General features: G+C 41.4%; 1 protein-coding gene across 1 annotated transcript in view; it reads right to left on the bottom strand.

Annotated features, from left to right (window-relative positions):
- Nucleotides 1-26,453, bottom strand: part of ARHGEF26 (Rho guanine nucleotide exchange factor 26) — a 159,682-nt gene that overhangs the window by 63,701 nt on the left and 69,528 nt on the right. The window contains exons 6-8 of the mRNA XM_007471986.1: nucleotides 9,201-9,353; nucleotides 5,675-5,804; nucleotides 1,988-2,062 (exon numbers count right to left, since the gene is read on the bottom strand). Of these exons, the coding sequence (XP_007472048.1) occupies nucleotides 1,988-2,062; nucleotides 5,675-5,804; nucleotides 9,201-9,353 (358 nt within the window). The remainder of the gene's footprint in view (nucleotides 1-1,987; nucleotides 2,063-5,674; nucleotides 5,805-9,200; nucleotides 9,354-26,453) is intronic.

Here is a 26,453-nt window from a genome sequence, read left to right as displayed (position 1 = left end):
GGCACAGGGATACCGGCTCGGTTCTTTGTGGCTGTCTGGAGGGGTGGGATAGGGAGGGTGGGAGGGAGGGAGACAAAGAGGGAAGAGATATGGGAAGATATGTATATGTATAACTGATTCACTCTGTTATAAAGCAGAAACTAACACACCATTGTAAAGCAATTATACCCCAATAAAGATGTTAAAAAAAAAAAAAAAAAAAGAAACAACCAGCTCATAAAACCCATGATTTTGTATTTATTATTGGCAAGGAAAAGTAAAATAGAGTCAATTTAAAGTTGATTAAAACAAAAAATGCTTCACAATAAAGTGGTACAAAGATGTACCAAACTCAGAAGTAATGTGCAGCTTCGAGATATTTAGGATGCTTCTGATGCGATCATGAGCTTTGCTCCCCAGGGCCGTATCCTCACTGATTCCCATAACTTCCATTGCTTTCTCACAGCTAAACATTCCTATTAGCATTTAAATATACCCACATTTCTCTAATCTTTTAAACAAAAAAAGACCCTCCTTCACTTCCCTTTCAACTACAGCTCTCTTTTTGTCTTTTTACCCTCAGCCTGATTGTTGAAACAGCTACACTAGCTGGCTGCATGTTCCCACCTCCCACTCAGCCCTCAACACACTCCAATCTGGCTTCCACACCCACCTCTGCAAGGACACAACCCACCTGATGATAAATAAACCCAGTGAACGCATCAATCATTATCCCACTTTGTCTTTCAGGAGCACCCAACCGGGCTGACCTTCCTTCCACCATATTACATGCAGTTTGCCAGACCACTGATTAAGTTTTCCTCCTTCTTTGGTACATTCTGTTTTGTTTTTCAAGTCTCCTCTGTTGGTTCCTTTCCCCTAAACAAGATGAAGTCCGGTGCTCTTCACAGTTGTACTTCAGACTCACTAACTACTCTTCTAATTATACATACTCCTGGGTACTTTCATCCATTCTCCCAGCTTCAAAAATCATCCCTAGGCTGATGATTCACAAATCCACGTCTCCAGTTCAAGTCTCTCCACTGAGCTCCTGACTTGGATGTTCTATAGGAATCTCAGTTCCGACACATTCTGAATGGAACTCATCAGCTTCTCTCTATGTTCCTACTGTAGAGATAAACAAGGGCATCCATCTTGGTTGCACAAGCCAGAGACTATTTTCCTTGATTTCTGTCCGCAAATATGCCCACCCAAACACTCTCCATGCCTACCTCCCCAATGTTGTAGGTTTGCTTCTCTCCACCTTACTATCACATCAGTACAGGCCCCTATCATCTGTAGCCTCATCAACTACAAAGGCCTCATCAACTACAAAGGCCTCATCACTGGGGCTCATCCCCACTGTCACCTTCACAGCACATGAATTTATAGCTTCCACAGCATCCTAGGATAAGGTCCACAATTCCCTAACATGGTTCCTCAGTGCTTTCTCTCCTGAACTGGGCTCTCGTCACATGAAGAACATTCTAGTTCTCCAAATTCTATAAACACGTTCCTGTCTTTGGGAACATGTTTATAGAATTTGGAGAATTCAACAACTACTCTTGCATCAGGCTTCAGCTTCAACATTACTATGTTCTTCCCTCTTATGTCACTCATCATCCTTTACTGTAATTCTTAGTCAATGTCTGCCTTCCCCTTTACACAGCACATTCCACAAGGGCAGTAACCACCGATGTCTTATTCATCCCCATATTTTCAGGGGCTGGCATCGTCCCTGGCACTGTAGTGGATACTCAATAAATACTTATCGAATTCACACACCAACAGAAAATGAGATACCTTAAGACAAGACTGTCTGAAACAGTAAAAATACCAGTTTCATTTGAGTACAGCAAAGATTGCTTTGTTTTTTGGCTACCCAAAGAATGGTGTGCAAATGGCTATGAGAATCTACCAGTTTTCAGCATCAAACTCAGACATGTTCTCTTCAGAGGGATCTGAATGGGTGATCCCATTACTGTGTAATGAGCCTCTCAACACTTACCTTGCTTACTTCCTTTAAGGCCCTTTTGCAGACTTCATACTTTGAAGAGTCCTTAGGTGTCTTTTGACAGATAGTCTGCAATCAAGTAAAAGAAGAACAAAATCAACTGATTTATTTTACTAAGTAAAACAAAACCAACTTCCAGTCATAGAGTCTTACTTGTAGTAAACTTAACAATGCTGAACACAATGCTATGGATGAGTCTGAAGATGACATTAAAATCTGATTACAAAACTAGGAGATAGTCTTTAAAAGCACAGGATCCATGTTAATCCAGAGGATAGTTAAATAAGAGGATAGACTTCAGAGGTGGGTGAACCTGGTTTCAAATTCCAGATCTGCTCCTGACTAGCTACTTGACCTTGGGCAAGTCACCTACCCTGCCTCTATAAGCCTCAGTTTCCTCATCTGTAAAACTGGGATAATGCAATTACATCACAAGGTTGTTATAAAAGTTAAATGATAATGCATGTAAAGTTTTTTATGAATACCTGGCATACAGTAGGCTCTCAATGAATGACAAAATTAATGATCACCATCATCATTATTATTAGAGCTTATTATATTTGCAGATGATATAATGTGAATAAAACGATCAAAAAAATGGCTGCTGGATCTTCCCTTGATATGTTTACACTGCTATTTCTGTGATGGTAAAATCGAGTTCAAAGAAGGTCAACTGAAGGTATACTGAATTATGTAAAACTTTTGAAACTATACCCATTCAAAGCCAACAGAACCATTTCAACTGTTAAAAATGTTCACCTCAATTAACAAGCTTAACTAAATCTCCAAATGAAGTAACATTGAAGAGACCATGTTTTAGGTACATTTAAATTCTGCCCAGGTGGCCAGGTTCTCACACATGGGAAACAGATTAGGGCAACAGGCATCCAGCAGAGGTGGAAGATACTAGGAACTAGCAAACCACTGGTACCTTAAATGCAGACGAGCACCAAGTCCATAAATCCAAAAGTCAGGTGTCAGGATTGTTACATGTGATATGTGAGAAGCACAGAGTGTACGTACCATCGATGGATTTATATTAATAGTTCTCAAAACCTTTTGACTATGACCCACTGCAAGAAATACTTTTACACTGCAACCAGCAGACATGCACACAAAAATGAAACAAGTTTTTTATGAAATAATATTTAACCACATTATGAATGATGTATATATCACATACCACATGTTCTATTCTATATTCATTTTTTAAAAACACTGCTCATGATTCAAAAATCAATTTCATGACCCACTAAGGGGTACAAAAGCAGTTTGAAAAATACTAGTCTTTGTCTCTGGGAGCAGGCATCCTGAGTCCACAGTTTCTTTCCACACTTCAATTTTAGGTAAAATTTTGCACACTATGAGTTTTCTAGGGAGAATGACTACAGCTTTACTCACAATCTCAAAACGGTCTCTGACTCCAAAAAGTTTAGAGCCTACTGGGCAATCATGGCATAAACCTCCAACATGGTACCTACAACATGTATATTAGATTTTGTGAGTCCCAATCTATCTAAGCAATTTCCTCAGAATCACAAAGGGAGAAAATATACAAAAAGGCTGAGATCACAGAATATACAGAATCTAAGGAAACTCGGCTAAAACGTGTTTCCAGGAGAAGAAAAAGAAAGAATCCTGAAAATTCATAACATTACTAGAAATGTTACATTTAGAAAACCACCATGTCTTGTTAAAAAATAGTAAAGTTTGAAAATTAATATATTCCTATATGTGTCAAAGTTTCATTATTTCTATAAAAGTCTTATTAGGCACAGGAAATAAACCTTTTTAGAGCCAACATTTAGTTTTGATAACCTGGCTTCATTCTATTCTTAGACATGATAAATACTGATTTTTAAAAAATCAGCTAGATTCACAAAACTGCAAGTTTCCCAATATTTACAAGGAGAGAAGTTCCTAAATCACAGGGAATGGACAAGGCAGGGTGTAAAGGGAGTAGACTGAGGTGGCCTTGGAGAGCAGCAGGTGCTGTGAATTCTGAAATGACAGCTGAGCCTTGACCTCACCGTGCAGCAGAGCCAGCAAAGCGACCGTGATCACACACTTTCACTTGTTTCTAAACTTCAGTGCTTCTTCAGAATAGCTCTTAGATTTATAATGGAATTGAGAAAATGGAATTTATTTTGTAATCTTACTCGACTGGAATTTTTTGCTTTATTTTTACCCTGTATTTTGACTTGTAAAACCAAGTATGTCAAAACTGACATTATATTAATATTATCCATTGTAAAGTAGAACTATGCCAAAATATTTTAATTTGATCAAAAAGATACTCTTTGAGCTACCATATGATCCAGCAATCCCACTCCTGGGCATATATCCAGAAAAGACAAAAACTCTTAATTCAAAAAGATACATGCATCCCAATATTCATAGCAGCACTATTTACAATAGCCAAGACATGGAAGCAACCCAAATGCCCATCAACAGACGACTGGTTTAAGAAGATGTTATACATAAAATGGAATATTACTCAGCCATAAAAAAGGATGAAATAATGCCATTTGCAGCAACATGAATGGACCTAGAGATTATCATACTAAGTGAAGTAAGTCTGACAGAGAAAGATAAATATTACATGATATCACATACGTGGAATCTAAAAAATAATACAAATGAATCTATATACAAAACAAAGGACTCACAGACATAGAAAACAAACTTATAGTTACCAAAGGGGAAAGGAAGGCAGGGGAGGGATAAATTAGGAGTTGGGACTAACAGATACATAATACTATATATTAAATAGATAAGCAACAAGGAGTTACTGTATAACACAGTATATATCTTACAATAACCTATAATGGAAAATAATCTGAAAAAAAATATATGTATAAAACTGAATCACTTTGCTGTACACCTGAAACCAACACAATATTGTAAATCAACTATACTTCAATTAAAGAAATAAAAAGAGAGACTCTTTGCCCCTCTAGCTGGATGGCAGTCATGTCGGGCCACCCCGTTCTCTCACGGATGCCCTTGCAGTTGCAGCCCAGCCAGTGTGCAGCCCTCCTGAGCCACCGTCTGGCTGTCTTCCCAGCTGTGTTTCCCACCTGGCAGTCTCAAGTCTTCTCCCAGCCACATCTTACCACTATTTAAAATCACATACTTGTTTTCTTCATGAATGTTTCCTAAGATACGACGGATGCCTGGACTTTCCTCACTCATTCTGAGCAATGCAAAATAGGGCAGGTTTATGCCCTGTGATGCTGCAGAGGACCTCCTTCCTGTGCTAAATGGAAGCACCTCATCATCTTGGCATGGGACAGGGAAGGGATCTTCCTGGTCAACCAGAGGAAACTGAGGCCCAAAGAGATTAAGTGCCTTGCCCGAGGTCACAGGCCTAGTGGCTCAGCCGGAAAAGGAATCCGGGACTCTTGACTCCAAGAAGTCAATATTCTTCCCATTTCAAAAACTGTTAAGAAAATGAGGGATAATCTAACTTCTTCAGAGTGACCCCACAAGCCTAAATTGAAGATAATTTCCAAAGATATTAGACACAGGTGGGACTTTCCAACCGAACAGCACCTTCTCACTTAACTGGGGGATTTTATAGAAGGGATATAATTTAAGTGGGGTAAGAATAATTTTCTTAATCGGACTGGCAGCAGCACAGCTATCCACAGAGGAAAGAGACACCAGATCACATCTTACATCCATCAGCAGGGGAAGGCGGGTCACCCTCTGCATGGGGAGAATGAGAAAAGAGATCATGGGTAAGTTCCTACAGTCTTCGTGGGACTCGATTCGGGACAAAACTTCCTTAAAAGATGGGTTGGTGGCTCTGAGGAAAAACAAAGAAAGACAAAACTTCAAAATACTTCCCCTTCAAGTTAAGAAGTAAAAATGTATAATAAAATATTGTGATACATTCATATATTGTCAATGATTTTTTTTTTTTTTTTTTTTTTTTTGCGGTATGTGGGCCTCTCACTGTCGTGGCCTCTCCCGTTGCGGAGCACAGGCTCCGGACGCGCAGGCTCAGCGGCCATGGCTCACGGGCCCAGCCGCTCCGCAGCATGTGGGATCCTCCCGGACCGGGGCACGAACCCTTGTCCCCTGCATCGGCAGGCGGACCCTCAACCCCTGCGCCACCAGGGAAGCCCTATCAATGATTTTTAAATATAGAAACAACAAACACATAATTACACAGAGAGACATGGTTGGCTTATCTGCCTTTTACAGTCAAGACTGAATATAAGATATAAATTTAAGGTAACAATATGAACAATAAGATGAAAATGTATGGGCTAGAAATTTTTAAAAGTAGAAAGTAAACTAATGAAGAAGCAGTGGTATCATAATGGTGAATGTATACATTATAAATTAGTATACACACTAGAACTCATATCTGATAATCTATAAACATTCCATTTAAAAGATAGCACATGTTTTAAGCCACTTCTCTAGCCCGAGATAATAATCTAAGAGAGAAATGTCAGACTGGATTTACTTACTAGGAGGCTTTTGGACTTTTTCAAAGCTTCTAAGACAGAAAACCTTCTGATCATGCCAGCCAGAATATTCCTCCTCTCCCATTGACGTTAGAACAGTGTTAATACTGCCAGAACATTTTTGCAGAATTTAGCAAGATACATCGACATAAAGGATCTCATGTGGAACCACCCTATAACTTTCAGGGAAGGCCAAGAGGGGATTCCAGGAAGAATGGAGCCTCAGAAAAGTCCCCAACTTGCCAAATAAAAGATCTAGTATTCAGTAAAGATAGAAGTCAAAGGGAGGTCTTCTGACTTTCAGTGGGTCCCTGACACTGTATCTCTCACTCTGTCACCTCACTTCACCCCAAAGGGAGCTCTGAGGAGTTCCAGGGTGACTTGTGAGGAGGGTGGGGTGGGGGTGGGGGGCCAAGAAGCAGGGTAGTGGCAATTGTAATCTTTTTAAAATAAATACACTTTGAAACTTGGATGGCTGGGTTCAAGGCTGCTAGAAATAAATTGGGACATACCCAGAAGAACAAAGTAAAAGAAAGAACACAGAAAGGTTTTAATCTCATTTTCTTAAATTGAGGAGATTTAGGTTTCCTGCTAGCTTTGAAAAGATTTTTAGGAAGTTAAAAAAAAAAAAAAGCAAATTCTAAACCAGTTGCATATTTAAATTACTTAGGCCCCAGGCCCCCCCTCCCCCCACCCACCCCGCCACCTCCAAAGATTTTTATGAAACAGTCTAGGATGCACCCTGGGCATTGTTTGTTGGTTCTCAGATTCCAAACTGCAAGTGGAGTTGAAAGTCACAACCTTAAATGTAAATTTACATCAACTGCAACAAAGTTTCTGAAAACACAGCTACTAATTTCCATGTGAAAGCTCCAATGATGGTATCATTGAGCAAATTTAAATAAAACCCTTATTTCTCAAGAATTACATAAAGTACAGCAGTACCTATTCCCTTTTTCTGAAATCCTGCAAAACAAAGTGAAATTAGCTCTAATTCCAGACTTTGTTTTCACACATGTAACTTGGATTTTCCAACAGTTACAGAGTAACCTTTACATCAGCAGTTCCCATGGGGGAGGGAGGGGAATTTAGGGAAAGTGAGGGTTGTGATTCTCCATCCTCCACCCCTGCAAGGGATGTCAGGCAATGTCTGGAGATATTTTTGTTTATCACCACTGGGGTGTGGTGGTGCTATCAGCATCTTGTGGGCAGGGGCCAGGGAGGCTGCTAAACATGCTACAATGTATAGGGCAGTTTCCACAACAAAGACTAATCTAGGACAAAATGTCAGTAGTGCCTACAAACCCTGCTTTGTACTAATAACCTCCTTTGACGTTGGCAGCTGTGGGTTTTCCACCCTGCCTGCACGAGACTTTAATGAGAATGTGGAGGGGGAAGGGGCATAATCAGCCTTTCTCACCAACTTGGGGGCTGTTTCTCTAAGCAGCCATGAGGTGATCATGACCATAGGGTCTCGCACACTGCATAGAAACTGACCTGGGTTCCATGCTGCCGTCATAAATGCCACAACGCACAGGACGGGAGGAGAATGATGACAGCCAGTCAGCCCTCAAACTGAGTTTACAGCAATGTACAGTTGCACTGTCAAACAGATAGGCCCTGTGATAAACAAGCTCCCGACCCCAGGCAAGAAAGCAATATAGACATTACTGAACCACTGCTGACTCTTTTAAGGATAGAGATAGCATATACATCACAAAACGCTCAGTAACCTAAACAGACAAAGGGAAAAAGTATGGGGGGAAATTTAAAGTTTAATTCTTTTTTGTTTCATAGTTACAGTCTTTAAGAACTTTTTTTAAAAACCGCCTTCCTTCAGACCTTCCCCTGCTCTCCTTAACCCCTAAGTACCCGGAGTGGGAAAATCAGCAATTCCTATAAACAACTGAATAGAGTTGTCATTTGAATGGAGGAAGATTAGGATACTTGAGAAAGCTTTGGCTCCTAGGCACTAGGTTCAACCTACTCAAAAACTCTATCTTGGCCTCAGGCTACCTAATGGTCAAATAACAGCTTAGAGAACAATCTTCTCACCATTTAGAATGATGATCACTGATCACCAACCCTCCCACCCCCCAACCCCGTGTCTTGCAGCAATTAAAAAAAAAAAAAGAAAGAAAGAAGGAAAACAGCAACAAACTATAATTTCATAATTGCTTTAGAGACAAAATTCTCTACAAACTGGATTTTTCTAATCAAATGCCCTCACCCTAAAAGCAATCCTCTTTAAAATTTCTCTCTGGGGCTTCCCTGGTGGCGCAGTGGTTGGGAGTCTGCCTGCCGATGCAGGGGACACAGGTTCGAGCCCTGGTCTGGGAGGATCCCACGTGCCACGGAACAACTAGGCCCGTGAGCCACAACTACTGAGCCTGCGCGTCTGGAGCCTGTGCTCCACAACAAGAGAGACCACGACAGTGAGAGGCCCGCACACCGCGATGAAGAGTGGCCCCCGCTCGCCACAACTAGAGAAAGCCCTCGCACAGAAACAAAGATCCAACACAGCAAAAATGGATAAATAAATTAATAAAAAACTCCTAGCCCCAACATCAAAAAAAAAAAAATTTATAAAAGAAAATTTCTCTCTGGAAAATAGATCATCAGGAGGCATTTCTAAATGTAATTTAAGAGATCCATTAATTTCGATCTATGTGACCTAATTAAAAGAAGATTAGATAATTAAAACTGTAACATTCAATATTGCTTACAACAATTTTTGTAGTGTCCGCTGTTGGTAGACTTCATTTGTGCAGTATTTCACATATGGGTCAAATGTGGATGCTGTGTGTTTTTCCACAATGTCACTTATGTCATCTATGAAGATATTATTCTGATGCCTTGCTTCCAACTCTGTAAAGAATCTGAAAAAAAAAAAGAAAATCATTTACACTCTCTTCTGTGTGCTTTAATAGACAACAGATCATCCTCATGTACAGGATTTGAAAATATCAACAGTACACGGTACCAAAAAATATAAGAAAAAAACTATAAAATAGTCTAAATTTAAATCTATCATATAAAGACCTTATTACTTTGTATGGTTGGCTTAAAACATTAATAATCCAGGGCATTTCTGTGCTTTCAGGTATATTTTAGAATGTACAGATTTCACCATTTTTCAAGAATTCCACAGATACTAGGAGGGGGACAGGGTTCATGCTTACATATTTTACAGTATTGAAAAGCATATGAGCAAAACACCTAAGTTAGTGCCTAAAAAATAGGTGAAACAAACCTAGTTCTGTGTCCTTTCTCTCAAAATAAAAATAATCATATCATTTAAATCTAATATATGACATTTAAATGACTTCGTATATGACTGAAGATTGCGATTTAGAGTTGCCAGTGTGTGTGTGTGTGTGTGTTGTGTACTTGCACACACATGTATTGTGTCTAGTCCAGTTAAAATTAAATTTCAGATAAACAATGAATAATTTTTTAATACAACCATGTGCAAATATTGCATAGGACATCTTGGATGTCTTGTATTTTTTTCTGGCAACCTTAGATTGCATCCAATTTTAACAGAACATCAACTCAGATATTTGAAACAAAGTACTCTTGCTGAAAATGTGGTCCAGTGACCAGCAACACTGGTATCATCTAACAGCTCATCAGAAATGACACCTCACCAGAAATGCAGAATCTCACCACCTACCTCCCCGAATCTGAACCTGCATTTTATCAAGATCGCCCGATGATGTGAATGCCCACTAAAAATTGGGATCTTCCCTAGAGCACACTTACTGAGCAAGTTCAGAGCGGCAGGAAAATCTTGATAGAAATAACTATCACACAGGACTAGAGCATTTTCTTTAAAAGTGTGATGAAGGTGAAACCAACAATAATGTCTAATGTTGACATCTGGAATAGTAGTACAAGGGAAGGTTAGTTTTCCATAAGCCCTTTAGCATTTAGCACATCATTGCTCCTTACCAGTTTTCTGGGTGGACTGCATAATATAAAATTCAAGGCACACAGTGAATGAGACACCAGAAATTTATATGAGATGATTAATAGTAAACACAGGCTAACATTTTCTCCCATTTATATCTCACTTCTTTTCAAAGAAAATCCTGGCACTCAAGTAAAAGAATTAAGAGGTCTTATTTTTATAAATGTACATGTACATTAAACTCATTTTAATGTAAATTGTATTAGCTTGTCATCATTATCTATTCTATTTTTAAAAGTCTCCATAGGAGCTTAAAAGACAAAGAAACGCATTTTAACTTCCTAGAAGAATAAATTTATTTATATTCTGGGTAAACACCTATATTTTAATTGCCTTTAAAAGGGACTTAGGGAAAATAATCAATATGGTTCCCATCTACATGGCCTCATCATCCAAGCCCCTTGTTTAAAACAGCAAGAGGGTATTCCCTGGTGGCGCAGTGGTTGAGAGTCCGCCTGCCGATGCAGGGGACACGGGTTCATGCCCCTGGTCCGGGAAGATCCCACATGCCGCGGAGCAGCTGGGCCCGTGAGCCTGCGCATCTGGAGCCTGTGCTCCGCAACAGGAGAGGCCACAACAGTGAGAGGCCCGCGTACCGCAAAAAAGAAAAAGAAAAAAAAACAGCAAGAGGAGCGACTGAAAGCACACTTTGCTGGACTGTTTGGCTTTCCTCCCAATGGGATCAGGGTTCATACACACAGTTCCTAGGCAGCAGGTCAGAAAAACACATCTACGTTTCAAAACTCAGTCAGTGACTTCATGTCACTTTGTCACTCTGAGTTTACTAAGATTCAAATAAAATGTCAAACCCTCTCCAAAAAGTTTCAGAATTTCAAAAACATCCAACTTCAAACCCTATACAAACAAAAACCATGTTTCTTAAAGACTATTTTCTATCTAGACTGGTCCTTGACTTCAAGACATTTGTGATATATTAAGAAGGTAAGAATGATAAACATAAATGATATGGGAAGAAAAAATGCTTGTATATAACTAACTACATGTTGGAATATATATGCATAAGGGTGCTGGTGGCAGTAACTTTATTAAAATTATATGAACTCTATATTTTTCATTCTGGTAAAATATACATTTTAACCATTTTCAATGGCTTTAATTACATTCACAATATTGTGCAACCATCATCACTATTTCCAAAACACTTTCCTCACCCCAATCATAAATGCTGTACCCATTAAGCAATAATCCCCCATTTCCCCCTCTCCCCAGCCCCCGATAACCTCTAATCTACTTTCTATCTCTATGAATCTGCCTATTCTAGATATTTCTGGAATCATACAATATTTGTACTTTTTGTCTGGCTCATTTCACTTAGCATAATGTTTCCTAGGTTCATTCATGTTAAGGGATAGACCAGAACTTTATCCTCTTTATGACTGAATAATATTCCATTGTAGGTACATACCATCATTTATTTATCTATTCATCTGTTGATGAACACTTGGGCTGTCTCCACCTTTTGGATATTGTGAATAATGCTCCTGTTAACATTCCCATACAAGTATCTGTTTGAGTCGCTGTTTTCAAATCTTTGGGATATATATCCACAGGTGAATTTTCAAGCTCTCTGACTCTGCCACTAGTAGTATATATCAAGAAATGATAGTATAAAACCAAGAACCAATACAGAATAAGCTGAGTTACATGCCGAGGAAAGATTATTTCCTTAAGTGAAGGTGGAGTAAGAAACGATCCTTCACCTCCTGACACTCAGAGTTGAGTGGCCCATGGGAGGCATGGAACCAATTAATTGCGACATAGGACTTATTAACAGAAACATACAGTGAAAAGCGCAGGGCAGGGTGACTGGCGGCGTGAGGTGAGGAAAGGTGTGAGGAGTCATCAGGGATGAGGATGGCAATGGGGGAGAAGGGGGGCAGAGCACTGCAGGCAGGGACACAACGTGGGCACAGGCGTGAATCTCGCTGGGAAAACTGTGGGGTTCAGCGAGGCAAGGTGTCGACCACAGGAGGAACAGGGGCAGAGAACGAGGGCTGCAAAGCAAGCGCATCAGAGCTAGACTATAAAGGTTTCACTGTCTGCTGAGGAACTTGGGCTTAATCTATGCCATGGATCAGGAGAACCTGCTGGATGGAGATGCTGAAGCCATCCAATCAGACGGAGACAATTGAGACAGAAGTAGGGAGAGACAGACCATAAGCAGGCCAGTGAGATACTAATCTGGGCAAGTGAAAATAAAGCCTTGGCAGTGGGAAATCAAAAAGGGAGGACACATTAGGGTAGTAATTTGGTGGGAAAGTTAATAGAATAGAGAAACTCATTAGATAGAAAAGTCAAGGAAGACATTGTGGTTTCTAGTCAAAATTTCTAGCTGGGCATCAAGGTGGGTCATGAAACACCTTGACAGGGACTTAGGAGGAAGGGGGAGAAGCAAGAAGAAAAGAGTTTAACTTTCCCTGAAAATATACATGTGTGAGAATGTGTGAGAATTCAGAGCCACAGGAATTCTAGGTAGTATGTAATCAGGCCAAGTTCGTTTTTAGCTGGTTTTCATATAAATGCAAAATATTTGTAATTTCTTTTAGCTCCAAGTGTCGTTTAAGAAAATGTTGAAAGAAAATTGAGAAAATAAGAAACCATTCATAAGGTCATTATCATGTAAATCTAGGAAATAAATATCTTAGCGGTAAAGACCTCTTCCAATTTCTTGTCTTCAGCTAACTGTTACAGTCTGAGGAATGCAACTACATGACCAAAAACAACAGTAACTTGGCTTTTCCCAATGAAAAGGAAAATTCATTTATCACTCTAGAAGGTTTGCCAAAGTACAAGATTAAAAACAAAATACTAATGGACTATCTATGCTACTTATTTTAATATAATATAAACGAAGCCACCCATCTTTTATTTAGACACTGGCATAATTAAAACATAATTCAAAGCTTTCTATGTTAAATTATATTGGTTATTTTTGGCAAATTTGCATATTTTACTGAGTGAGCTGACCTACAAACAGGCCAAGAAAGTGTTACTAAAGAATGAGGTATTATTTCAATAACCAAGAAAGCTGGAGATCCAAATGAAATCTGAAGCAAAAAGAAAAGCATTCTGGTTCCCTAGATGAAACCTGAATGAGTCTGTGAAGCAATCTGGCTTACTTGAAGGATAACTTTTTTTTTTTTTTTTTTTTTTGCGGTATGCGGGCCTCTCACTGTTGTGGCCTCTCCCGTTGCGAAGCACAGTCTCCGGACGCGCAAGCCCAGCGGCCATGGCTCACGGGCCCAGCCGCTCCGCGGCACGTGGGATCCTCCCAGACCAGGGCACGAACCCGCGTCCCCTGCATCGGCAGGCGGACTCTCAACCACTGCGCCACCAGGGAAGCCCAAGGATAACTTTTTAATGGAAATCGACTTCAGCCCAGGGAATTTTTTTTTCTGGCACAATACCTTCATTATTTCCTCTTTGTAGCATGACCAAAATGATCATGTTTTACAACCAATCATGTTCCACAACCTTTCTCTTTTTTTTCCCCAGCAAAATTCTAATGTCATCGCTAACGTCTAGATTTTGAGAAACCTCTGATGAACCAGGAAAGGCTTCCTGGAAGCACTGCCTCTTAACCAGAAACCCAGGTTAGCCCTGTTTGACTGTTGACTCACCATCACCAGCATCCGGTGGCTCTGGATTCTCACAGATGCGTATTTTCAGCTGTCTATTTGACACGTCCAAAGGAAAATTAAACTGCTTGCTTCTTGCTTCTTCTCCCTGCACCTAATCACATCCATACTTCACATGAGCACTGCAAATGACCGCAGCCTGCCCGGGTGAGCTCCTTGGCTATGCAGAGAAAGGTCAGACCACCAAGAAACACAAGGGCAGCCTCCCAGGAGGTGGGGACTTCAAGAGGAGAACTACACGGCCATGTTTGAGGAGACTGCTCAAGGCCTGTAACCTCTCCTCTAATATTTCCTAGAGCTGCAGGGAGTGGATATCCTTTAGGCTTTTTGTGGTTGCTTTATCAAGTGATGGTCTTAAATGTGGCACTCCATTTTCAGGGGAAAAAACAAAGTCAACAGTGATGTAGCCGCTTCTGATACACTCGGCACATATACTTTTGTGAGCATCACTTTCTCCCTTCCGTAGTAGGCCGAAAAGACCTACAAATTGAGGCTAAATGTCCCCATACCATTACTAACAGTCTTCTTAAAATTCAACTGGTAATGTCATTGGCATGTCAGGGATGAGCATTCCTGAGAGCTCTTGAAGACGGTACCGTAAATCCGCCCAACTACAAAAGAGATTAAAACTTATTTAATGCAGACAACAAATCTGGTTTCATCAGTCAGCCAACAAAATTTCTTCCCATGTGCCTAGCACAGGATGACATGCTTCGGTGGATATCAAGGAGCAAACAATTGATAATCATGACCGCCAGTCACTGTGCCAAGCCCAGGGCTTCTCATGCACTGCCTCATCTAATTTAATCCTCAAGCCGACTTTATGAGATGGCCAATAAACCAATAAGAAAACCAAGGCTAAGAGTACTTAAGTCAAAACTTGAAACAACTGGGCCTCAGTGTGAACCCAGCGCCAGAGGCTTTCTGAGTCCAGAGCCTGTGTTTGAACTACGACACCTACTGTAGCCTCTGCTCGCAGGTGCCCACTGCTCTGTTACTACTGGCCAGCCCTCAACCTAGACATCCAGAAAAAAGGCTAACAGCTGGAACTGAACAAGAAATATATTACTTTCCAAAAAGACCAACTGTTTAACTATCTCAGCAAATAATTTACACACATCAACACAGTAAAGACTTTCACGGTAGATTTATCCTATGGCAAGATGTGCAAGACAGCAGAAGAGCTGACAGCCTCCGTAGGTGCAGCCTCCAGGAGGGTGGCGGCCAGCAATGTGTTCTGATCCCCAGCCACACAGCATGAGCAAATACTGTTTTATGGGTGCCAGGTGAAACCCTCCGGGAGTCATCATCTTAGCCCTCCCTGTTCCCTGCTGCCTCCCCTTTGCCCCACTCATCTTTCAAGTCTCAGATTAAAGTTCGCCTCTTCCAGGAAGGCTTCCCTGACCCTTCTGGGCTGGGTTAGGCACCCTTATTTTATGTCTTAATAAACCTCTGTGCTTTTCCTTTGGTGTACCTACTATGATCATAATTAATTATATTATGATTTTGTTTACCTTTGTCTCTCTTAGCAAGGGCTAGAGGACAGAGGTCATGTCTGTTTCGTTCAACACTCTATGCTCGGGACCTGGCCATAGCACCTGGAACACAAAAGACAGCCAAATATTTGATGCGTGAATACATCGAATTTGTGTTCTAAACAAATTAAAGAAAATTATGAAGATGGAACCCGTTCAAGGAATTTTGTTCTGTTGCTATTTTACCAAGAATGTAACCCCTGCAAAGAAGTCAGGCTGTACCTTGGTCTACTCACTGGTAAATCAAATCAGTATATATTTACTGACCACAAACGGAATTCCCAGAGCTATTCGAGGCACAGTGAAGGTCACCAATGAAGACAACGACCTCCCAACACGAGCTTTTACAATCCTGTCCAGGAGGGTCACTAAAATGAGACCCAGTTCAGCCCACACTTCTTCAATGCCAGCTGCACTTACTGAAAACCCTACCAGACCGGCCCCTCCCTCACCTGATTTAGGGAGGATTCCAGGCCACTAAGAAGCTCAGCACTGAGCGCGCTAGCTGGAGAAGCGCAGAAAGCAGGGCTCTGGTTATAATCAACGCTGTCCTGTGCCTTTCTCGGAATGGCATCCTTTCAAGGTACTTTTCCTTCATTAATATCCATCTGCCTAAAGCAAACTCAGATCATTCCCCGATACCTTCCTCACTTGAATGAGCTGTCAGTCTAAGTGGCTGCAGTATCCCACCAGACAGGGTCATATTCACTTATGCTGGAGACATGTAACATACCAGGCAGGTTTCACATGTCTAAATGGCTATTATATAATAAAATATCTTCACTAAACAAAGAAATATTCCAGATAAGTGGCAGCAAACTATGCGCTGCTGGAAATACTTTCCTAACAGAGCAACAACAGAACATTCTGTTCTCTACCAAAATGAAATTCTATTCTGCTGTGGATAAGTGAGATTTGGGGCTTATTTGTTTGGGTTTGTTGGATTTTTGTTTGTTTTGGGGGGGTTTGTTTTGCTTTGTTTTGTTTGTTTTAGTGGTCACGTTGACACTAAAGCATCAATTTCTTTTAATACATTAGGTCAGGAAGAGCAAACGCATGGCAAGAGTAACCCCACCAAGCCACGGCAGGCACCACACACAGAAGCTGTACTCCAGGCAGCCATCATCGATCAATCAAAATCAGTGATGAACAAGGTGAAGCTCATCTATGAATCCTTCACCAGACTCACACTGATAGGAAATCTGTTAATTCAACAGAAATACAGGGCTGTTGCTTCTCAATGAGAATACCCTACATCCTGATCTGGTAAAGGTCTCACAGAGTTTCCTCCCCAGCAGACTGTACATCTTCTCCCATTCCATTTTAGTGTTCTCTGAAATTTTCTCTCTGGGTTGATAATAAAGGGATAAGGGTTGAATTAAAAATGGGAATGTGAGAAGAAATGTTCTCAACAAAAATGTTCTGGTAGCCCTCATTCCCATCCTGAGAGCTACTGTTTGATCCTTAAAATCTCTAGGATGGTTTTTGTTAAAAGATTCTCATCATCCTATCAAAACCTTTAAAATCGGGCTTCCCTGGTGGCACAGTGGTTGAGAATCTGCCTGTTAATGCAGGGGACACGGGTTTGAGCCCTGGTCCGGGAGGATCCCACATGCCGCGGAGCAACTGGGCCTGTGAGCCACAACTACTGAGCCTGCGTGTCTGGAGCCTGTGCTCCGCAACAAGAGAGGCCGCGACAGTGAGAGGCCCGCGCACCGCAATGAAGAGTGGCCCCCGCTCGCCACAGAAACGAAGAGAAAGCCCTCACAGAGAAACGAAGACCCAACACAGCCAAAAATAAATAAAATAAAAAATATATAAATAAGAAGACCCCAAGATCACTATTAAAAAAAAGAAAAAAAAACCTTTAAAATCAACCTGGACATATGACGGAAAGGACTAGGGTGAAGAGATAAACGAAGGGTTTTCTTACCCTTAATACCACACAACACAGAGCCTGCTAGGTTTAAATACAGCTCCCCACAGACACTTTCAGTTCAGGGCACCCAGCAAATCCCAAAGAAGAAAGGTGGAGCTGGGGGCCAGGGAAGGGAGGGGCATGGAGAGAATACAGAACCAAGTGTCCTGGAGACTCCCTTGCATCAGTTAAGGCTCCCATTTGCTTAGTCCTTCCTCTCAGGGATCATACACGTGCTAGAGGGAACAGAAACAGGAGCACACAAATATAGAAAAACAGTATGTTTAAAGTTCTTGAAATTTTAATATCATTAGACCGAGTTTTTGCTTAAAAATGAGAATTTAAAGTACTTATCATATGAATCTATTTCACAGAAGCTGGAAGAAAAGGGTCTTGTTCCCATGGTAACCTTCTGCACACCTGATTCTTTTGTTTCAGCACTACTCATGCACTCGTCCACATTTCAATTTCTCCCAGAAATGAAGATAACACTCTGATGAATGAATGACAGGAAGCCTGTGCCAGCACTCTTATCAAAACGCCCTGAGAAGAGAAGAAAGCTTGTGTATGCATGGGCCTGGGATGCTCTGAGTTATTACGGACAGTTTTGCAGTTTTTAATTATGTTTTTTAAAAATTTGAGCACAACTATACATTTCCATCTAAAAGCAAATCACACCCCCACCCCCGATTTTATATATGACTGTGAAGACTGAGACTGAGTACGCCTAGTTCATCACTGGATTTCCAGGACCTAATAAAGAATGAGGACTATAAACGTGCTGACTGAATCAATACCAGGTACCTATTATTCCTCCTTGCCCCACTGTTAAAGTACTGTCTTCCAAGGAGAGGAACAGTGATAATATAAAACATGCATCTTCCAGGCACGAGTTGATAACTTCAGGCATGAGTTAAATTATCAGGGTCCTCACAAGGTGGGTGAGCTGGGGTGAGGCCGTGCCAAATGGCCCATACTGCTTGGCAAGTATGGCAGGTGGGTGTTTATGCTCCTGACACAGCATCCAAGACACAGGGCTGTAACCTCAAGAATAGTTTTGCTGATCCACTGCCTGGCCAAAATTCCTTGAAAACTCCAAACCTAGAAAAGATTTATGGCTTTCTGAGGAACTGTTTCCTTTTATTAGATGACAGTTACATAACCAATTCTGTGACCCTTTCTTTCCTCTTTGCTGCCTGGAAGGGTGTTGCTGTGTTTAACCCTCACTCGTAGTAGCTCTAGCAGGAGAGCTGGCTGGCAATGCTGACTCCCTTTGTCCTTGCCTTGTCTCCTATCTCCCACTCAAACAGATGCATTGCACACGTGTCACTTACTGCAAGTAGACTTGAGCCTTTGGTGGATGCAGCTGGAGGATAAATTATCAATTACAAACAAACCAACCCAGAAAACGTGGATTCTTGGTTGCTGCTTGGAAACAGCACTGAGAATGAATTTATGGAACGTTGGAACAAAGTCAAATAAAACAATGACATCTTGTCATGCTGAAGCCCCCTTTCCTATTATGAACTGGTCATTCTGGGATCAAATCAGCACAGAGAAGAACACATTTGCCTTCAGGCACTATTTCCAGATCCTTTTTAGGTGGCACCCTTGTTATTTCAAGCCAGAATTCAATCCACAAGGAAGAGTAACATTTAAAATAAGCCCCAAATCTTTGCATGTTGGTTTTTCTTTATTAAATATGCCCCCAAAAGTTGTCTTCCTAAAAGGAGGAAATGCTTCTTACGGCTCCCATCAGCTTCATCAAGAAGAAAAAGGAATCAGGACACAGAATTTTGAAAAACTCTAGGGGCTGGTTTCCTAAGCCATAATCTCCTAAGACAAAGGATGCTTGTCTGCCAGGGGTGGGGTGGCGGAGGGGGGGGAGGGAAGAATTCCATGTCTTCGCTAACATGTTTCAAACCTGCTCCAGTTTATCAGCAGCTGGCTCCAGTCTGCCCCTCTTCACACAACCCTCTCCTTCACCTTTCATCAAGGATTTTTAAAATACTTTCTTTTTAGATGGTTATTAGCACAGGTTGGCAAAGTAGCCAAAGAATAGGATCTATGGGGTAAACAAGTTCTTATCCTGGTCTTAAGTGGATTTGGGATAACAATAAATTTGTTTCTTCATTTATGAAAACGAAAGGAACCGAGCAGAGAAGACTGGGTCAGCCATCAGTCCTGCCGCATGCAGTAATCAGCTCAAGAAAGACCACACGGGGAAGCCGGAAACATGCCGGGAAGAGGGGAACAGATCCTACAGGCCAATGGTAAGGGAGCATGAAGGCATGAAAAGGGAGAACGTGCAATTATTAAACCTCCAAATCACCTCCTCAATATCAAAGACCAGGCTTTCCACTTTCTTGCTCTCAACCTTCATGCTTTCCTCCAACATCAGCTGTATGTGACCTCTTATCTCATGAGTAAACTCTAATAGATAACAATACCTGTAAGTAAATACACTTCCAGCTGAAGTCCATTTTGCACTGTACCTACTACAGCAACGCTATCGTGCACCATTACATCACACTGCTGGAAGATGTATACAGGATATTGGTTAAGAGTGCAGGCTCTGGAGCCAGATGGCTTGGGTTCAAATCCCGACCCCCTCTTCTGCTAGCCATGTACCCTTAGGCTACTTAACGTTTCCATGCCCTATTTCCTCATTTATAAAGTGGGAACAATAATGGTATGACTTCATGTGGTTCTCATGATGACTAAATGAATTTAAAAATGTTAAGTAGTTAGAACATGGTCTGGCACCTGGTACATGCTCATCAATATTAATTATTACTTAAGGTACAAAAGAATGCCTTTCCCTCCTGTGTGAATTTATACAATCCACATGTCTTTTAAATAAAGCCAGTTGGATTCCTTTTTTCTTCTTTTTTAAATTTAATTAATTTATTTTTTTATACAGCAGGTTCTTAAGGTTAGTTGGCTTTCTTGCTTTTGCAGTCCACTCTGTTCAAGGACAGCAAGTCTAGCTCCTATATTTCCATCAGTTAAGTCTGGGTGGGCAGGTGTAATACCATCCCGCCATACACCGAATCGTTCAAAGTCACAGGTATGCACTCCCTCATCAACTTCTTAAGAACTGTAATAGGTACTTATCAAAATTATCAAAATTAGAGGAGGATTAGCTCAGTCCTTTATAGGGTCTATGTGTTGGTACCTCCTTGGTGAGTGGGAAAGCAACAGACCAAAGCAAACTGACAATATGCTGTCGAGAAGTGGTGGAACATATATAAACACTGTTCTTAGCCTTGGCCTCCTAGACATTGTGAGGAAGAAGTCCTGTCAATTAAGAGGCTTTAAGCCAGGCAAGGCCCAGACACACTTGGCAAAAACACCATGTTTATTTTTAGAGTCTCCTTTGGTAGTCTAAGTAACGGCCTCCAAAAATGTCCACGTTCTGTGAATATGCTACCTTCCATGGTCAAAGGGACCCTGCAGATGTGATGAAGGATCTTGAGATTGGGAAGGCATCCTGGATTATCCAGGTGGGTTCAATGTAATCACAAGGGTCAGAGGCAGGAAGGTCAGAATCAGAGAGAAGATTTAAGGACGGGAAGCAGAAATCAGAGAGGAAAGAAGGCATGATGCAGTTGGCCTTGGAGATGCAAGAAATGGTCAAAACCCAAGGGATGCAGGTGACGTCTGGAAGCTAGAAAAGGCTCAGTAACAAATCTTCCCCTAGAGCCTCCAGGAGGAACCAGCCCTGACGACACCTTGACGTTAGCCCAGTGAAACTGACTTCAGACTGCTGACCTTCAGAATTACAAGAGAAAAAATCTGCATTGTTTGAAATCACTTGGTCTGGAGTAGTTTGTGACAGCAACAATAGGAAACTAATACATCCCCTTAATCTGTTTTAAACCTCTCCCTCTTCTAACCTCCTGTTCCCTCTCCAGTATCCAACATCCACTGTCTGCGTTAAGGCGTCCTGATTCTTATGGGCCCAACTTTAGAGCTTCGTCAAGTCTAGAAAGCTGGAGGTTCCAGACCCAGCTCTCTCCCCTACTCATTCATTCAGTGACTACTTACGTAACACCTACTATGTACCAGGCTCTATTCCAGGCACACAAAACACACAGCCCAAGGCAATTACAATAAAAATCCCTGCCTTCATAGCACTTATAATCTAGTTCCTAGGGAGGTGAACCCCTCATTGTTCAGCTCCCTTGGGGCCCTGCTGGAAGCTGGCACAAATAGCTATTAACACCACTGACGAAAAATAGAACAAAACACTTTCTCTTTTAAGTCCTCCAAAAGACACTCTAAAAAGGCAAGAGATTTTCACATTAGGTAACCAGCAGGAAGGAGAAGAGGGGGGTGGGGGCAGGAGTGGTACATACGAAGGAAGATGGGGGGGAGGGAGGCGCAAGAGGGAGGGGATATGGGGACATATGTATACATACAGTGATTCTCTTTGTTACACAGCAGAAACTAACACACCATTGTAAAGCAATTATACTCCAATAAAGATGTTAAAAAAAAAAAGAAAAAGAAAGCAAGATAGGAACTAGCAGGTTATGCCCAGGGAATGTGGTGATGGACTTGCTTTCAAAGGGGTCCATGACACAAAGAAGTTTAAGAACCACTGGCTTTGAATAAAAATAGTTTAAATAAAGCTGAATTTCTAATTATTTGAGAATTTAATTATATCTTATTAAATTAAAAAAAAAAGTCTTCTAACCATAAGTTTGTTTTCTGTTTGTGAGTCTGTTTCTGTTTTGTAAATAAGTTGATTTGTGTTATTTTTTTAGATTGCTTAGAAAAAATACTTACAGTTACCAAAGGGGAAAGGAGAGGGGGAGGGATAAAGTAGGGGTATGAGATTAACAGATACATACCACTATACAGAAAACAAACAACAAGGATTTACTGTACAGTACAGGAAACTATATTCAATATCTTGCCATAATCTATAACGGAAAAGAATCTGAAGGTGTACATCTGGAAATAAAAAGAAGTCCAATTATAGAGTTCAATGTCCATCTCATCTATTTTACATCCTACCACAGTCATTTCTCCTTCCCTTCATTATCATGAAGGTCACTTCCTTATGAAGAGGTCTGATTCACTCCAACCCTGTGCAATATGACTTTTGCCCATTTCATCCCATAGACATTACTTCCTCAAAAATCTCAAAGTTTGAAATCCATTATTAGTTACAGCTTGCTTTTTTTTCTAAAATTAATTTATTAATTTATTTTTGGCTGCGTTGGGTCTTCGCTGCTGTGCTCGGGCTTCTCAGTGCGGTGGCTGCTCTTGTTGCAGAGCACAGGCTCTAGGTGTGTGGGCTTCAGTAGCTGTGGCTCACGGGCTGTAGAGTGCAGGCTCAGTAGTTGTGGCGCACGGGCTTAGCTGCTCTGTGGCATGTGGGATCTTCCCGGACCAGGGCTCGAACCCATGTCTCCTGCACTGGTAGGCAGATTCTCAACCACTGTGCTACCAGGAAAGCCCACAGCTTGCTTTTTAATTTAAATAGATAACTGTAAATGTTTTAGAAGAAAACAATTTTTACAGGAACTATGATAAATAATTCAAATATTTACATTTCAGTTTAATACACATTTTAATGGTAATATTAATGTATTAAAATTGTGTATACTTTGAATATAATGACATTTTACTTTATAATTGTTTAGATTAGCACTATCAGATAGAAATATGAATCACATATGTGAGCCACGTAAGTAATTTAAAATTTTCTAGTAGTGGGCTTCCCTGGTGGCGCAGTGGTTGAGAGTCTGCCTGCCGATGCAGGGGACGCGGGTTCGTGCCCCGGTCCGGGAAGATCCTACATGCCGCAGAACAGTTGGGCCCGTGAGCCCTGGCCGCTGAGCCTGCGCGTCCGGACCCTGTGCTCCGCAACGGGAGAGGTCACAACAGTGAGAGGCCCGCGTACCAAAAAAAAAAAAAATTTCTAGTAGTAACATTTAAAAAGTTAAAAACAAAAACAAAAACCAGGTGAAGTTAATTCTAATAATTTATTTACCAATACAGTAAAAACATTATCTTTTCAAAACATGATCAATATAAAAATTATTAATGAGATACTTTACATTTTTTTCATATTAAGTCTTGGAGTCAGTGTATATTTTACACTTATAGCCCATCTCAATTTGGACAAGTGCTTAATAGCCACATAAGGCTAGTGGCTGCCACATAGGACAGCGCATCTTTAGATCACTGAAATCAAAAGGAAAATAAAATATGAGAAAATCTTTGTTATAACAACTTAATTTATATTTTTGCTGAAATGAAGGCAAGGAAATAAAATGTTGTGAAATAAAAACTGAGAAATTACTGGAGGATGAATTATAAATGTAGCCAGGACCTAGACGGGGAGGAACTCGGACTGCCACGTTCAGGTAGTTTCAATTCCTTCCTTAAGTAATAGAGAACCACAGAAGTTTCTTCCATTTTAGGAAAGTAACCTAGGGGTAGCAGGGTGAAGAACAGGATGTAGGGCTGAATCAGGCTGAACTGAAGTGCAAAGAAGAAGGCAAAGGAGGCCAACCACAAGTCTACATGCGTGACCCACTTAAGAGAAGAGGCTGGCAGTTCCTCAAAATGTTAAACACAGAGTTACCATATGACCCAGCAATCCTACTCCTAGGTGTATACCCAAGAGAAATGAAAAGGTTATGTTCACACAAAAACCTGTATACAAATGTTCGTAGCAGCATAAAATGTAACAGCAGAAAGGAGAAATAGCCCAATGTCCATCAACTAATGAATGGATACATAACATGTGGTATATCCATACAACGCAACATTACTCAGCAATAAAAAGAAAGACTTGCGCATGTTACAACATGGATGAACCTTAAAATTTTTATGCTAGGTGAAAAAAGCTAGTCATAAAAGATCGCATATTAGGGCTTCTCTGGTGGCGCAGTGGTTGAGAGTCTGCCTGCCGATGCAGGGGACACGGGTTCGTGCCCCGGTCCGGGAAGATCCCACATGCCGCGGAGCAGCCGGGCCCGTGAGCCATGGCCGCTGAGCCTGCGCGTCCGGAGCCTGTGCTCCACAACGGGAGAGGCCACAACAGTGAGAGGCCCGCGTACCGCAAAAAAAAAAGATCGCATATTATATGATTCCATTAATATGTCATGTCCAGAATAGCTAAACCCATAGAAACAGAAAGTGGACTGGTGGTTGCCTAGAGCTGGAGAAGTTTGGGGGGGAAATGGGGAGTGAGCACTAATGGGTGCAGCATCTCTTTCTGAGGTGATGAAAACGTAAAGTTGATTGTGGTCATGTCTGTTCAATCTATGAATATACTAAAACCCACCAAATTATACAACTTAAATGGGTTATTTGTATGGCATGTGAATCATTCTCTCAATAAAGCTCTTTTAGTAAAAAGGGCAGCAGCTGGAAAATGGACAGAAGGGGAACAAGTTGATATCCATGCATTCTGTTCATGTATAGAGCTTTCCTCTCTTTTCCTACTTTCCCAGAGAGCAGATTCTGTGTGTGTTTCATCTCTTTTCAAGTGACTCTTATGAAAAGTCCCAAGGTTTAAATAAACGAGAGCTGTTCTGGTTCAGGCCAGGTCAGGAGGCCCAGAGTCCAGTTGTTTGGACCAACACCCAACTTGGCTGACCCTAAAGTGCCTTCAGAGAATTCCAGGCCCCCAGGAACGCAATGTGAAACCACTCAGTGGATCCGAAGGGCTGAGAGATGTGGGAATGTGAAGCATCTTTGTAGGGTCAGTGGGGCAGCGGTGGGGAGGAATCCAGCCAGAATCTCCCAGTCACACCAGGGAACGGCAGACAGCGTGTCCACACCAAAGCAGCCCTGCCCCACTGCTCACGCCTTCAATCCAAGTGACAACTGTCAGCCTTCTGCCTCCTCACCATATAGACTCCCTCGTAAGGGTGAGTAATGGGTTCATTTATACAAAGCTAAGAAAGGTTTATTTTTACATCCTCCCATAAGGCTTTCAAAGAGCATCAATGACGCAACTGAGTCCAGAAGAGTCAAAATGACCCAAAACTCTTACCTTGCGTTTGACCACAATCAAGATGCTGGCAGGCTTTAACTTTCTTTAATAATGGTGAATTTAGGATTGCAAAATACATTATCTACTTATTCCCTTAAAGAAATTTCTGTGGCATGTGTACTTCTTATATCTACATTGCCTGCTGCCAGTCAGTAACCTATAAACCATGAGCAGTCACATTTCACCAATGTTTGTGTTCTGTTTCACACCCGTACCCCTTCCTTCTCTTATTTCTCTACCAAAACCCTGGTCCCCAAACACACATCTTTTGCAATGGTATTTTGCTCTCCGTGGTATTCTCCATCTCTTTTTTTTTTTTTCCTTGTTTCAATCCACTTTTAAAGAACTTACCAAAACCCCTTCTAAAAACTCTGGTCCCCTCACCCACTTCCTCTGAACCATCAATGAGACCCAGCTGTCCAAACCAAATCTCTAACTGCTGGCTTCTCACCACATAATTGCCTCTTAGAAAAGCCCACGATGCACTCCTCCTCTTGGTTCCTTCCTAACCAGCTCTCTGAGCCACTTTATAAAGTCAGCCTACTGCCTGCACCCACCTACATCCTGCAGAAGGACAATGTCATTGCAGAACCTTCTTTTATTGCTTGTTAAGAATGCTGACACTAGATCACCACAACTGTCATTCACCGGCATACACAGTGGCTGGATTGTAGAGAGGTGACCACTTACAGTTTGCCGGGAGTTTGTCATTCTCTAGTTTTCCCTCTTTTTTTTTTTAATTGACATCTTCACAGTTGTGGAAACGACTATCAAAAGCTAATCTAGGGCTTCCCTGGTGGCGCAGTGGTTGAGAGTCCGCCTGCCGATGCAGGGGACACGGGGTTGTGCCCCGGTCCGGGAAGATCCCACA

Source organism: Lipotes vexillifer, unplaced genomic scaffold (assembly GCF_000442215.2).
Source record: "Lipotes vexillifer unplaced genomic scaffold, Lipotes_vexillifer_v1.1 scaffold46, whole genome shotgun sequence".
NCBI lineage: Eukaryota > Metazoa > Chordata > Mammalia > Artiodactyla > Lipotidae > Lipotes > Lipotes vexillifer.
This window is presented reverse-complemented; position numbering and strand designations above follow the sequence as displayed.